The 14,253-nt window shown below is 42.0% G+C and overlaps 1 protein-coding gene across 1 annotated transcript; it reads left to right on the forward strand.

Annotated features, from left to right (window-relative positions):
• Window positions 1–23: 23 nt before the first annotated feature.
• Window positions 24–8,602, forward strand: b4galt7 (xylosylprotein beta 1,4-galactosyltransferase, polypeptide 7 (galactosyltransferase I)). The gene is made up of 6 exons (XM_023430517.2): window positions 24–668; window positions 2,719–3,063; window positions 3,923–4,148; window positions 4,909–4,992; window positions 5,281–5,385; window positions 5,920–8,602. Exons 1-6 carry the CDS (start codon window positions 616–618, stop codon window positions 6,073–6,075), a joined length of 969 nt encoding a protein of 322 aa, XP_023286285.1. The 5' UTR covers window positions 24–615; the 3' UTR covers window positions 6,076–8,602.
• The last annotated feature ends 5,651 nt before the right edge of the window (window positions 8,603–14,253 follow it).

Here is a 14,253-nt window from a genome sequence, read left to right on the forward strand (position 1 = left end):
CTTTTTTTTTTTTCCCCCCCCCCCCCCAGTCAGAATTAATCGTTAGATATTTTGTCGTCCGGTTCCCTGTTCTGGACGTTTGGACTTTTCACCGAATTCAAACGTTAACATTCGGTGTCGCGGGAAAAGTTCGTAGAAAAACAAAACTGAAAGCCGAAGATGTGCGAGTTTGAACCCGGAGCGGCGGCGTGTGTGAACCGCTACATGCTACGTGTACGGTAACGGTTAACGTGAAGGTGGCTGGCTAGCTAACGGAGAGAGAGAGAGTGAGAGACACACACACACACAACCTAAGACAGAGAGAGAGAGAGAGAGACATGGATCCAGAACGAACCGGATTTTAACTTTTTATTTTACCGGGCAGATGTTCAGAAGCTGTGAAACCGAACCGCCGGAGGTTTGCGCGGTGAAAGTTAGCAGAGAGTTACCGCCGAGGACGCCTCGGTCCCCGGCAACAACTTGGACGCGAGAGAGGATGGAGGAGTGAAAAACACTGGAAGGAACGAGGGAGGTTTTGTGTGAGGAAACCGACAGTTACCGCCGCTGCTTTAACGTCTGTCGGTGTTTTTAATCGTTAATAAACGGACTGAAATCAGCAGCCAGAGGTTTGTAAAGATGATGTATTCGTCGAGGAGGAAGCCGGTGCTCTACTTCAAAGAGGAGAAAAGGTACGTTTGTTTTTGTGACCTCATCAAACTGTTAACTCACGTTATTCCTGTTTAACTCACAATGATGGTGCACGGTTAAAGAAAAGTGTGGAAACCAAATGTTCTCTTTTTGACTTTTTAAAGAAATGAGATCTGTAAAGTTCCCCATCAAGAGCAGAAGTGAGTAGATACTGTGGCTTGGCTGTGGTTCCCAAACTGTGGTCCAGGGACGTGAAGGGGTCCTCACAGTAATACAAACAAATCCTAACAAGCAGAGGGTTTAATACCAGTTTGTTTTGAATTCCTTCCTGGATTTTTTTGGGGGGAAATGTGACTAAGATGATTCAGGAGTCATGTTGAATATTTATTTTTGGAGTGATGAATAGTTTTGGGTTTGAATTTAGTTTTATAAAGAGATTCAATGTGATAAGAGGTAAGAAAAGGGAGAATCAACAATTCAAAGAGAAGTTGAGGCATCATTATTATTATTGTTTTCATTATTATTAAATTCTTCATTTAAACAGGTACTCTCAGACCTGTGTACAAAAATAGACATGTACAGTTTATACATAGACACACACATAAATTCTCAGACGTTAAAATAGACGCACACAGATTGTAAATAGATGAGTGCAACCTTTTGATGTGTCCCGGTGAGAAGAAGAATTTAACTTTTATCTCTTGAATGCAGCGTAGTGTTTGAAACCGTGTTTTTCCGAGTTCATCATATAAACTTTTAGTGTTTTTGGTGTGTGTTTCTTCCTCCTGTGGTTAATTGGCCAAAAATACCATAATGTGGCTTCGTGTGAAGATATTTCCAGCAGCTCCAGTGACTGCAGAAAACATTTAATTGATCACTTAAGACTTCACTGTCACTCCCTCAGATTCAGAGTGACAGCTGATCTTTTGTAGCTCAGTTTGAGGTTTTTGTGATGAGACCACTGAGCTGTCGCTTCAAGTTCAAACTCATTTCAACCGCCACATAATTCCTTCAAACTGTTGTTGGTGACGGCCATTTGACGAGCTCCTGGCAGAGGATGAGTGTGGTGAAAAGTGTTGTCAGACCAGCTTGTAGAGGTGCTGCTGCTCCTCTGGTTTCTGCTGCCTCACTCACCTGTGCAGCAGCTGCAGCAGCAGGTGAGTCCTCAGGTTTGTTACTGAGTTATGTCCCCAAATGTGTGAGAGTTAGTCCATGACGAAGTTATACCATCGGTCGACCGAGTGTTGGACTTTAACCACTGGCCGTTGCTCTTATTCAAGAAACTGGAACCGTCATATTTTTTGCTCAAAAACTGACTTAAATGATTGATTTTCTTTCAATTGATCAAGCAACTGATCAATGAATCGTTGCAGCTGTAGTGTATTTATTAAACTGTGTTTATTGAGTCTGACACAGTTTGGGAACCTCTGCTGTTGAATGATTGTTGCTCAGTTTGTTGACTGGTTTGCACTGACTGGAATCACAGCAGGTGATCGACTAATCGTTTTCAGCATGAAAAGATCTGATGACAATAAGTAGAAGATGAAAATGTGCAGCATGAAAATATTAAAAAATCTAAACAGAAAAATGAAGAACAGAAGAGGCGTCCTGTAGAGGTGATGGGTTGATGTTTGGTGTTTGATGGTTTGGTTGGTTTGTCTGTCTGGATGTTTGCCGGTCTGAACCAGCACTGACCACTGAAGCTCTTTTCACACATGGAAACCAAACAGCACAGACTTCACTTAAACTAATGCTTTTCATTTAGACCAAAGTGACATTTACACAAATATTCCTCATGACTTTATAAATGACTTTTTCTTCTTTGCTGATTGTGTATTTGTCTGATTATGGTTGTTTTAAAAGAGATCTGAATCTCAAGAGAATATCTGATTGAATAAAGATTTAGAAAAGTTTATTTATTAAAGCTCCACATTTCAAAGTTTTTTCAAACTAAATGTAAGCGGCCCTGTTTGTTAATGGTATGTTATGTCTTGTTGTCGTCACTGTATGTTTGTTGGTTTTCTTCTGCTGAAGATGGAGACGATCGCTGCTGTGTTTTTCTGAACTCACTCTGGTTTCCTGTGTTTCCAGGTTCCTGTCTGGTAAGTGCACGGTCTACAAGCTGTTCGGCCTCTGCATGGTGCTGGTGCTGGTCTCTCTGCTCTGGCTGCAGCTCAGCTGTTCAGGTGAAATGTCCTCCATGCACGAAGACAGACGCCTCCCTCAGCAACAGCCGCCGCCGCTGCCCTGCCCTTCTGACAGTCAGGCGTCTGCAGCTGACGACCCCTCCTGGGGTCCTCACAAACTCGCCCTGATCATCCCGTTCAGAGAGCGCTTCGAGGAGCTGCTGGTCTTTGTTCCCTTCATGCACACGTTCCTCAACAAGAAGAAGATCCGCCACAAGATCATCGTCATCAACCAGGTGGATCACTACAGGTGAGAACATCACCGACAACCACAGAAGAAGAGATCACTGTTAGTCTCTGAGGGCGTTTTCAGCTCTATACGTCTGAGGAAGAATCAGGAGGAGAATCCATCTTTAAAGCAAACAACAATAGTCACATTTATTTATATCGACCAACATTAATTCTGCACATGGAGGAAAAAATAATCAGTAAAATGAGCAGATATGTCTTTAATGTAAGGATTCTGTTAGTATTACAAAGTCAGGCCTTGTTGTTGACACATGGATAAATCACTTTGACCCATTTTCATCATTTGAGTACTTCATTAAATGTAATTTAATTTATATAATTATATAGGAGGACTAACGAGGTCAGTCTGTTCACTTCCGGTTGGTATGTGCCGCTAACAGCCTCTCAACAGACACAGGGTTTATCTGCCTTTGTACAGTGAAGTTCCTCCAGATCACCAAGGTACATTATGTAAAAAACAAAATAGATTTTCATTATTAAAAAGTGGATCATCTCCTCTGTACATTTTGAAGAGCACAGTGTAATTTAAGAAGTGACTTTTTTGATAAGTAGCATCTTAAAAAGGCTTTTTCAAACATATCAGTCCATGAGTTACTCTGGGTTCTCAGTTACACACAGACCCATGTAAACAGGTATTTACAATTCATCATTTCAGTTTGGACAAAAAGTCCCAAATGAATGTAATGTAAGGTCAGGTAGTCTGACCTGGGACCAGCTGGATCTGGACGTGGCCGACGGGACGATGTCTGGGCTACGTGCTCGTCCTCCTGGATATTTATTTAAAGACATTCCCGATCACAACAGAAACAGAAATCCAAGCTGCAGAGAGAGCGACCGTGTTTTTCCATCTGCTGTTTCAGATTTAACCGAGCGTCTCTCATCAACGTGGGTTACGCGGAGAGTGGGAACGACACGGATTACCTGGCGATGCACGACGTGGACTTGCTGCCCCTGAACGACGCTCTGGACTACGGCTTCCCCGAGGACGGGCCTTTCCACGTGGCCTCCCCTGAACTGCACCCGCTCTACCACTACAAGACCTACGTAGGAGGAATCCTGCTGCTCACCAAGAAACATTACCACATGGTACTGAGCTTCTTATCTGGTCTTAGCACGGCTGAAGTTCTCCGGCACCAGGCTGTTTTACATATGAAAATACATATTTATGTCTTTTCTTGTGTGTTTTTTTTAACTGTCACATAGCAAGAGTATGGCTTTATATAAATATATATATATAAACCTTTGTTTACACTTTGGCTAGGTGAAGTGTCAGCTCAGTAATGGATGTGGCCGCGCTACTTTGAGAAAGCTCTGCAATGAACAAGCTGTTGGGTTTTTTTTCATATCATGATCAATCTCTTGGACTGATTTATCAATGGTTTGACAACAATCAGTCTATTATGTCTCATAGTCCGTTTAGAGACAGATGGAGGGACGAGCGTTAAACTTTAAACATAGCCGTATTGGATAGTTCTGTTTATCTTTATGGCTTTGAAAGTTGTGCTTGGACTTGGACACAGTTACAGACTCTGGTTTCCCACTGGGGAGTCGGGGAATAGATGATGCATTATTGAAACCATTAGATTTGTGTTTTTGTCTTTCTGAAACAGGTCGTGACATGAACCACAGCCGACAACGAACACATTTCAGGCACAGACATTTTTCTAGCTTTAAGCCCTGTACTTGTAATGTAGTGACGTGATTTGTCCACCAGATGGCGCTCTTTAACCTGGTGTGAATTTACCTGTGCTAAACTCTGATGTGCAGGATTAACTCGCACTGTTCTGCAGTCTGAGTCTTTGCAGTCTGAAGATTTAATTCCCCCTGTTTCTTTTTTTATTCGCAGTGTAACGGGATGTCAAACCGGTTCTGGGGTTGGGGCAGAGAAGACGACGAGTTCTACAGACGACTGAGAAAAGCTGAACTCCAGGTACAAAGTCTCTTCATGCTCCGACAATAAGTGAGGTCACTGCAGTGAGAAACTGAATCCTCTGGAAGGATTTAAAACATTTGCTCATATCCAAGTCCAAATAATGATTTAGATTGAACTAGTTTTTATACAGTTAACATCATTAAATACCAGCACTTTGTTGAAATGTTTTGGATATAAATTATTAGTAATTTCCTGCCTGATCATGTGGTTAACTCTTAAAATATATAAAGGCTAAATAAGTGGTCAGTCAGAGGTTTAAACATGAATGTCGTTGTGTCTCTGCAGCTGTTCAGGCCGAGCGGCATCACTACAGGATATAAAACCTTCCTCCACATCCACGACCCGGCCTGGAGGAAGAGAGACCAGAAGAGGGTCGCGACTCAGAAACAGGTACAGGTGTTCATCATGTTACAGCACAGAGGAGCAACGTCCACTGCTCCTGTTACTTCTACGAACAACTAGGAAGCCTTAAGTCTTTATCATCACATGTTGAATTCAACAACGTGTAACTGGAGTGATCTGCATGTTGCTTAAAAATCAGAAACATCCAGAGAAATCTGAAGGCAGGTGTTCTACCAAAGTTATTAAATCTGGGAGGTTTAAGAGCATAATTGTTTTTGTAAAATCATGAGCTCGAACAAATAAATCAGAAAATAAGATTAAACAGTTGAAGGTGGTAAAGAAAGTCGAGTCAGAGGCAGCTGTTTATATCGTAGAGTATGATTTTAAAACAAATCAACTCTCAAACTCTTTTCTGTTACGATCCGACGCTGGGATGTAAAGAGAGAAACATTTATCTGTAATTCTGTTCACAATTATTAATGGTAAATGACAGAGTGATGTAATAATCTTCATCCTGAATAATCCACAAAATCAATCAGATTCAACACTGGAATAAACCCCTCCCTCCCTCCCTCCCTGTAGGAGCAGTTTAAGGTGGATCCGGAGGGGGGGCTGACTAACCTCCGTTACCAGGTGGAGTCCAGACAGGAAATGACCATCAGCGGGGCTCCCTGCAGCGTCCTCAACACTAAACTGGAGTGTGACCAGGAGCAGACTCCCTGGTGTCTGCTGGCGTAGACTCTGAGTCCAGGTCCTGGTTGTTCTGGAGGCGTATCAGGGTTTAAACTGGCAGCACTGCACCGATCCTTTAGGGAAAGAGACTCAGTTTAGCTTCAAGTTTCTGCTTTTTAATGGACGTTACTGATGGAGCTGCAGTGGGAAAATCCCCCTCAGTCAAACCAAAGGTGGAAGCAGAACACAACCGGCCTGGAGCTTAAAATCACAGAGCAGCAAACGAACTACATTTCCCTCTTATCAGGTACATCTCAACAATAAAACTGCTGTTTCATAAGCCAGGTAAAAATACGACTGTGACAGTTTCCTACCTGTCAGACGGGTCAGTTCAGTAACAGAACAGTAAAACCTCACAGCATTAATGTGGAGGACTGGAACTGCTCCTGTCTGACTCACCTGATGAAACTCACCTGAACTGACCTGGAAACAGTTTGGTGTCTGACCTCAACACTCAGTGCAGCGATGGAGATGGACTGTTACACCGAGCCAGACGAGACGAGCATGACCAAACCTGAGCTGTTTCAGTTCTGTTAGTTCTCTTTGGTACCTGTCGGCATGGAGTGAATGCAAACTTTGTCTATTTTTATTTTTTATTTTGAATGTGGGCTTGTGCAAATGGAGCAGAGATGGTCGTTTTCACCAGAAGTCGGACACGTGTGCCGTCACATTAGAGGGTTTCTTTAAGCTTTTTATCCATCAAATATAAAATGAATCGGTGCTCGAGGATTTCTGACAACTAACCTCCAGAGTATCTCATTGTTTTATTTTCCCGCCGACACTGTTAAATGAAGAGAGTGAAGTCTGAAACTCTTCTTGTTGGTGTTTTTATTTTTTACACTATGTTCCTTTTTAATAGAGGCACATTGAATTAGCCAAAGAAAAAAATTGGAGACTTTATTTATGACTCCTGTTTCTTGGTGTCTAATAATCACAAAACTTTTTCTCTTAACTACGAGAGAAGCGCCGTGAGATTTGGATTTTGTCATTTTAAGTCATTATGATGAGGAAACATCTCCTAGTTTCTTTTCTTTCTATGAACGCAGAGTTTCTTCAAGGTAAACTGAGCCAAACTAAGTCAAACCAGCCTCAACTCAACTGCAGCAGACTGACATTGAGATGCTTTGGCAGCAGCATGAACGTCATGAATATAAACATGAACAATTTAGATTGATCTCATCAGACTTTTCAAAATAAAATAAGGAGTATCCCAGAATCACAGTGCAGCAGGTTTATCAGTGTTTCTGACAGAACACAGACTGTAAAAGTCGATTTGATTTGAGCAAATGTCTCTAAAAGTTTATTTGAGAATAAAACGCAAGTCATTACAAATGAAATCAAAAATAAAAATGTAAAGTCACTTTGTTATTGACTGTATTGTGAAAGTGTCACTGCAGGTTTTTTAATCAGAAAGAAAAGGGGTCGAAAATGACTTTACAAGTTTTTGAAGATGTTACAAAGTTCCTGTCTGTTACCGTGAGAATACTTGTTTGTTGATGGGAAGCCAGTGAGGGATCTTGTCCTTAACATAAAATCATACTGACATAAATGTCTGTCAGTATAAACTCAGTCTAGCTTCTTAGTTAAGTGTTCAGAGGGCTGCTGACACTGTCTTCTTCTCTGCTGTTGTAGTGTCCTGGTCGGGCTCTAGAGTTTTAAAGGCGATGGCTTATATACAGACCACGATGTCATACTGATTTATTTCCCAGAGAGAATGGTGCCATGTGTTTGTACAATATTCAGTATTTATATAAATCTGACTCTACAAAAAATGTCTCGGCTTGTTTCTTCTTCTCTGTTTGCATTGTTTTGAATGAAGAAGTTTTCATGGACGACTACCAGAGCCAAACCACCGTGGGCTGCACTGAGCCCACTTAATATTAGTGACTATAAACTGCTCTGCTTGTTAAGCCCCACCCCCCCTTAGTTACTGTTGCTACCATAGACTATATAAAAATGGATGTTGACGCTGGGTCTGGAAAATTTAAGCAATGCGGAAGTGCGTTGACCCTACTTGTCACTTGATTTGTTACCTCAGTAAACGTTTTCCTTGTGTGTTTATGGTCTTAATTGGTAGTTTGAATTTTTCTTTAATACAACATAATGTTCATTTTTGAAATGATGGTCCTATTTAAAAGAATATAGACGTTAAAGCAGAGTAATATAGGGCGTGGCTACTGCGTGATTGACACACAGGGGGACCTGCCTGTGAATCCAGATATGAGGTCAGAGCGATGTGTAGGACACTTGACTTGTCATTGTGTTTTCAGTTCATCAAAGTTAGCTCCAACATGTTGTTTGCCTTAAAATCTCTGGCTGAGGACTATGAAATATGAACTCTAGTGTTTTTAACTATTGACAGTTTGTTACAGCTGCAGTGGAGTCCAAAGGTCATGTGACTGTATGTGTGACATGGGGCAGAGAGTGTAATACGACAGTGAGGGTGAAGGGAACCAGGAAGAGCAGAGCTGATCAGACTGAACAATGTTATGGCCACAAGTGTTACATTAAAAAATACTATATTATCATATAAGACACTGTGTGTATGTTTGGGAAGAGAAGATCTTCATGTGTGGACACTGCAGGTGGAGGTGGTGCATGTTCTCCATCATTGCTGCAAGAGGTTGTAGGTGTCCCCAAAGATCCAGACCTCGGCTGGATGGGCAAAAAACATTATAATAGAGAGAAATCAGATCAATATCATATTGTAGAGTTTAGAGAAAAAGGCAAAAGAAACAGCACTCTGATTAGATGATCACAGATATCTGAAAATACATTATTCCCTCAGCTTAGTAATAAACAGTCTGCTGAACCGTTTTACATGAAATAACAATAGAATAGAAACTAATACTCAGTTTGGAGTCATTGTGCAGGTGCACATGTCATGATGGTTCTCAGCTCTCAGTCATGTTCTTTATTCTGACAGAGACAGAATCATTCCAACATGTTTTGACTCCTGTCATCAATAATGAAATGAACTAGAGCTGAAAACTATCCGACTAACACTGAACCAAACTTAATATGAACAAACACGACTGTCTTTACCAGCTCGTCCAGACACGACAGTTCACTGTAATAACGGGATCGTTTAGTGACCGTGACTTACCGACATTGACCCGCTGTCTCTGTTAACACTAAGGTCGGTGACGTCACCTTCGCTTTGCAGAACTCATTGTAAAACACGTTATAACATGTTTTCTCTCGGTCTGTGGTTTTAATACAAGCGGTTACACCTCACAGTTAGCTTACACACAGTAACTTCAGCTAATGTTACAAGCTTTCTCAGCAGAGTAAATCTGGTAATTTTAAATCAATCAATCAATCAATCAATCAGATTTTATTTCTTTTTTGCACGGATCCTTTTTTTCATTCAAACAATGCAACACAATGTGCTTTACAGAATAAAAGCAATAATGAAACAACCCCACCCCCTCTCACACACACACACACACACACACACACACACACACACACACACACACACTCTCACACACACACACAGATACATACACACACACATCACACACACACACTCTCTCACACACTCTCTCACACACACACACACACTCTCTCACACACACACACACACTCTCACACTCTCACACACACATTTACACACGGAGCAATAAATGACCAAATAAGTAAAAACAACAGGAATAAGACGATAATAAGAGGAAACGCTGAAGACTGGAAAACAAAGATAAAGATCAGATTCTCTGTATTAGGATTAGGAGAGAGGCGTTAGGATATTAAGAATATGAACAGAACCTTTAACTCAAGTGGTGACTGCTGTTTACTGTCTGCTGTTTACTGTCTGCTGTTTACTGTCTGCTGTTTACTGTCTGCTGTTTACTGTCTGCTGTTTACTGTCTGCTGTTTACTGTCTGCTGGCTCGTTCTCAGTCAATGTGAACAACAACCAAAATAAATGTAAGAAATAAATACTTGAGAAACAGGAAACGTTTCCAGCTGAGGATGAGGTCACATGTTCTTACATGTAGTTTTTACCCGTCACCTCCTCTTCTCCTCATTTGTTGCCGGTGTGACTTTTAACACACAGACGGGGTTCCTCGGCACGAGGAATGCAGGTAAATGCAGGTGAATGCAGATAAATGAAGGTGTGCCGTTGCCCGAGTGACGGATCAGAGGTTAGCGGAGCCATTAGCAGGTTAAAACAGCAGGTGTTTCCAGCCGGTTAGCCTGTCATCCTGCTCCTCCTAATGAGCCGCTGTGGATCTGCTAATGAAAGCTCTCAGTCTTCATCTTCCACACTCACATTCTGAACTCAGAGAAGAAGAGTCGACCCGACTGTTTATTCACAGTCAGTACTTTATTACTGTTCAACTGTGAGTTCAGTATCATCTCACCGGATCTGAATCCTCATGAATCCCTTCATCTTTGTCTGATGAGGCACCGTTTATAAAAGTTTTATAAACTGTAATTAACCCTTTCATTAATGGTTGATAAATCATTTACAAATGAATTTACAAATCCAACTGTTTATAAGTTGATAAAGAGTCCTGCAGGTGTAAATAATAGATTTATTGAAGGTTAAAGACATGAAAACATAAGGTGTAATAGAGGTGTAATAACTGATCTGTGAAGAATTAATAAATGCTTTATCAAACATTAATCAATACAGAGATTATACAGCTGATAAACCTTTTATAAATGATGCTTCATCAGTAAAATCTGATGGTGTTGATGAACATTTCAACAGGAGCTTGTCCTGTAGAGTTGAGGCGGTCGGCCATGTTGAGTCAGTATTAATATGTTATTAATGTGTTAATAACCTTTTGTTCTGTTTGTAGACGTGTGCAGAGTCAGAGGAGGAAGAGGAGATGATCTTGTGGTCATGAAGGTTAGATCTGATGACGGTTCATTGGCTGCAGACTCGTCCTGACCCCTCCCACAGAGACAGATCCATGAGGTCGAAGGTCAAACCGGGTCACGCAGGGATCAGGAAGTTTCTTGCCTCTTAAACTTCACACGTATGTTTTCTATCAGTGTAAATGTTGTTGGAGGTGATGGAAGCAGAATCATGAGACACTTTTACTCTTTTCTCGCCTTAAAGTCACAGTTTGTTCTTCTACTTCCTGTTTACCAGTGTTTTCTGCTTCAGTTTTAACACATGTTGAGCGGGTAGGTTAGCCTAGCCTCGCTCAGCTGCTCCTGCGTCTCCGCCCCCCCACCCCACACACACACACACACACACACACACACACACACACACACACCAGCAGACACAAACCGGCTCTGATGGTACAGTTGTGGATTTTTTTGGGGGCGAGCCAAAGACGGGCGACGGAGACAAAGAGAGGATGGGGAGGATCTACACCTTCTCCCCCCACAAAGCTGTTCCCCCCTGGGTGCAATTTTCACCTTTTGTTGGAGGTGACTGCGACAGAAAAAAAAAACACCTCTCCTCTCCACAAATAGACGACAGCAGATCTCCTGCGCTGCTGCGTTGTGCTAATTTTTTAATTCCCCACTCGGTAATTATAATTCTTTATCTCGGCAGTAATATAAGATAATGGAAATTGTATAGTAATAACTCTGAGAGCAGGGCTGCACGGTTCACACGTATTTATAGATGCTGAGGGCTCGGGAGCAGATGTGGTGCCAACACTTAATTTTCAGCCCTTGTTAATGAATGTGGGAGATTATGTTTCTATTATGGAGCAATTAGCAAAAAAATCAAAGATAAACTGGAGGGATGAGAGCGAGTAATCATATCCACTACACGGCTAATAAAACACTGAGGGACCAGACGGAGTCAAAACACAAACTAGTGTCATCTGGTGGTTTCTAATGTTGGAGTAGAAACAGATTTGAGACGCAGGAGAAGCTGCAGCAGGCGGCGTTCTGCAGACGCTGCAGATCCTGCTGAACTTTCAGCTGCTGATGATTGTTTTAGTATTTTTGATCTCACGTGACGTTAATGAGGAGATGGTGTCTCGTTTGCTTTTGTCCGACTAATGTGTCAAATCCTCAAATCCTCCGGCAACTTCAGGCCAAACATTCATGTCACGTCGTCACTGAGACGACCGGATGCTTTTTTCTTCTCACGTCTGTCCACACTGAAGTGATCAGAGGGAAATCTGTGTTTAACGTGTTTGAAACTCTGTAAAATCCTCTGCTGTGATCGAGATAAGATAAGATGAACCTTTATTGATCCTCCGTAGAGGAAATTCAAATTGACACAGCAGCAGAAAAGAAAAGCAGCACAAAGGGACAAATATGATAAAGAAATAAAATAAGAATAGAAACGGAATCTAGAATAAATAAGATAAATTATAAATACTATATACAATAACATACAACGCAAGTCAGCATTTCTCTGCATGAAAAATATAAAAATAGATATAAAGAAAATGAGTTCAACAAAAACAAAATGTTTCCACACATGAAACTGCGTTGAAGCTCCTCTCTCTTATGCCTCATGCCCCGCCCACCACCTGCCTGCTCCATGTTCCATCACAACACCTTCTTCTTCTTTGGTTTTCTGTTTGGCAGCTGCTCTCTGACTCGTCCCGGCCTGAACTCACCTGCGGCTGCAGCGTAACACAGTGCGCTCCGCAGGTGCGTCTGTGCGCAGATACAGTAGTTCAGTGGTGCATGACTGCCTCACACACCCCACGTCCAAAAACCCGAACTATCCCTTTAACCAGTTTATATGTCAATCTAAAGTTTAAATCCAGCGCAGACAAACTGAACTTAAAGTTACGCCGTGCAGTTTCTGGCCACGGCGGCGCTGAGGAGACGTGTTGTAATATGAGCTCTGTTAGTGCAGGAACAGACCACCATAGAAGAAGAAGATTGATCATCAATTTAAATGTTCAATATTCACCACATGTATGAAGCAGGTTCAAGTACAGTTTACAGTAATCTTCATGTTCTCACAGGCTGCATCTTATTCATGTGTGTGTGTGTGTGTGTGTGTGTGTGTGTGTGTGTGTGTGTGTGTGTGTGTGTGTGTGTGTGTGTGTGTGTGTGTGTGCAGTGTGTGCGCGTGTGTGTGTGTGTGTTGCCGTGTCGGCATCAGTCCACCTACAGATGGTCGGACTCTCACTCGTCTGTCACACTCTGATTGGCTGCTTCACTGCTGCTGCTGGAAGCTTCTGAACCAAACCTGACAGACACTTCACAGGACCACACACACACACACACACACACACACACACACACACACACACACAGACTCTATGGCATATATAGGAGGAACAGTATAGCGACACTAAGAGGAGATGAAGTCTGTTGATGATAAACAGTTCAGATTCATCAGGTTATAAATTTTACAAAATAAAATAAGTTCAGTTTAAAGTCTCTTTCACAGACTTTAACTAACTGGTTTAAAAGTTTCGTAAAGATCCAGTTCATGAAGACTGAACTGATCAGAAATGAATCAACTCTTCATCATTCAACATCTGGCAGCAGCTGTAATTAACACTCTGGATAAAGCGCTTTGCTTAATTAATTGTTCCCTCCGTAAACCACAGAATTAAAACACTCGAGTAAAGAGCTGTTACATTTTGATGTGTTGAGATTGTTTCCACAGCGACGGTGAAAGGTTTCAGACTGAGATTTCTCTGACTCTGGATAAACAGGAAGTGACCTGGAAGTAGTCCGAGTGGCGGAGGGATACGACCACGAGGAGGTGGCTCTAGTTTCTTCTGTGTCTCACATCAAAGTGACGAAGAGTGTTTCAGGAGAAAACCTTCTGCTGCTGTGGAGCCACGGACCGGTGTGTGTGTGTGTGTGTGTGTGTGTGTGTGTGTGTGTCTCCAGGTGTGTGTATGGTTGTTTGAGGTGATAAAGCTGAACTCAGTGGAATCAGAGGCTGCAGATTTATCAATGTGTCCTGCTGCGTTCAGGTGCCGGATTTTTCGTGAACTGATCGATAGACGTTAAACATTCAATCTAAACAGACCGTTTCACTGCTGCACATTTACTCTGTGTGACGTCGCTGCGGAGACAGATGTGGCTCTGAGACCTTAAACGCTTTCTACCAACATCTGCTTCATCTACATGAACCTCCCACCTGGTCACCTGGTCACCTGGTCACCTGGTCACCGATCCACCACACAGGTGAACAAAGAGAAAACACAGGTCAGGAAGATATCAAACTGTCAGAGCGATATTCAACAGTCAGTTCACACTCTGTAAATGAAATGAAGTTCAAATT

Source organism: Seriola lalandi, unplaced genomic scaffold (assembly GCF_002814215.2).
Source record: "Seriola lalandi dorsalis isolate HSWRI2012SDOR001 ecotype SW California unplaced genomic scaffold, Sedor1 jcf7180002054907, whole genome shotgun sequence".
Lineage (NCBI taxonomy): Eukaryota > Metazoa > Chordata > Actinopteri > Carangiformes > Carangidae > Seriola > Seriola lalandi.

What these genes read in the sequence shown, in the direction of transcription:
- b4galt7 (XM_023430517.2), top strand. Translation starts at nt 616, where the DNA reads ATGATGTATTCGTCGAGGAGGAAGCCGGTGCTCTACTTCAAAGAGGAG. An exon ending in CCAAGAAACATTACCACATG is followed by an intron (nt 4,149 to 4,908) that starts GTACTGAGCTTC and finishes TTTTATTCGCAG; the next exon opens with TGTAACGGGATGTCAAACCG. An exon ending in GGGTCGCGACTCAGAAACAG is followed by an intron (nt 5,386 to 5,919) that starts GTACAGGTGTTC and finishes CCCTCCCTGTAG; the next exon opens with GAGCAGTTTAAGGTGGATCC.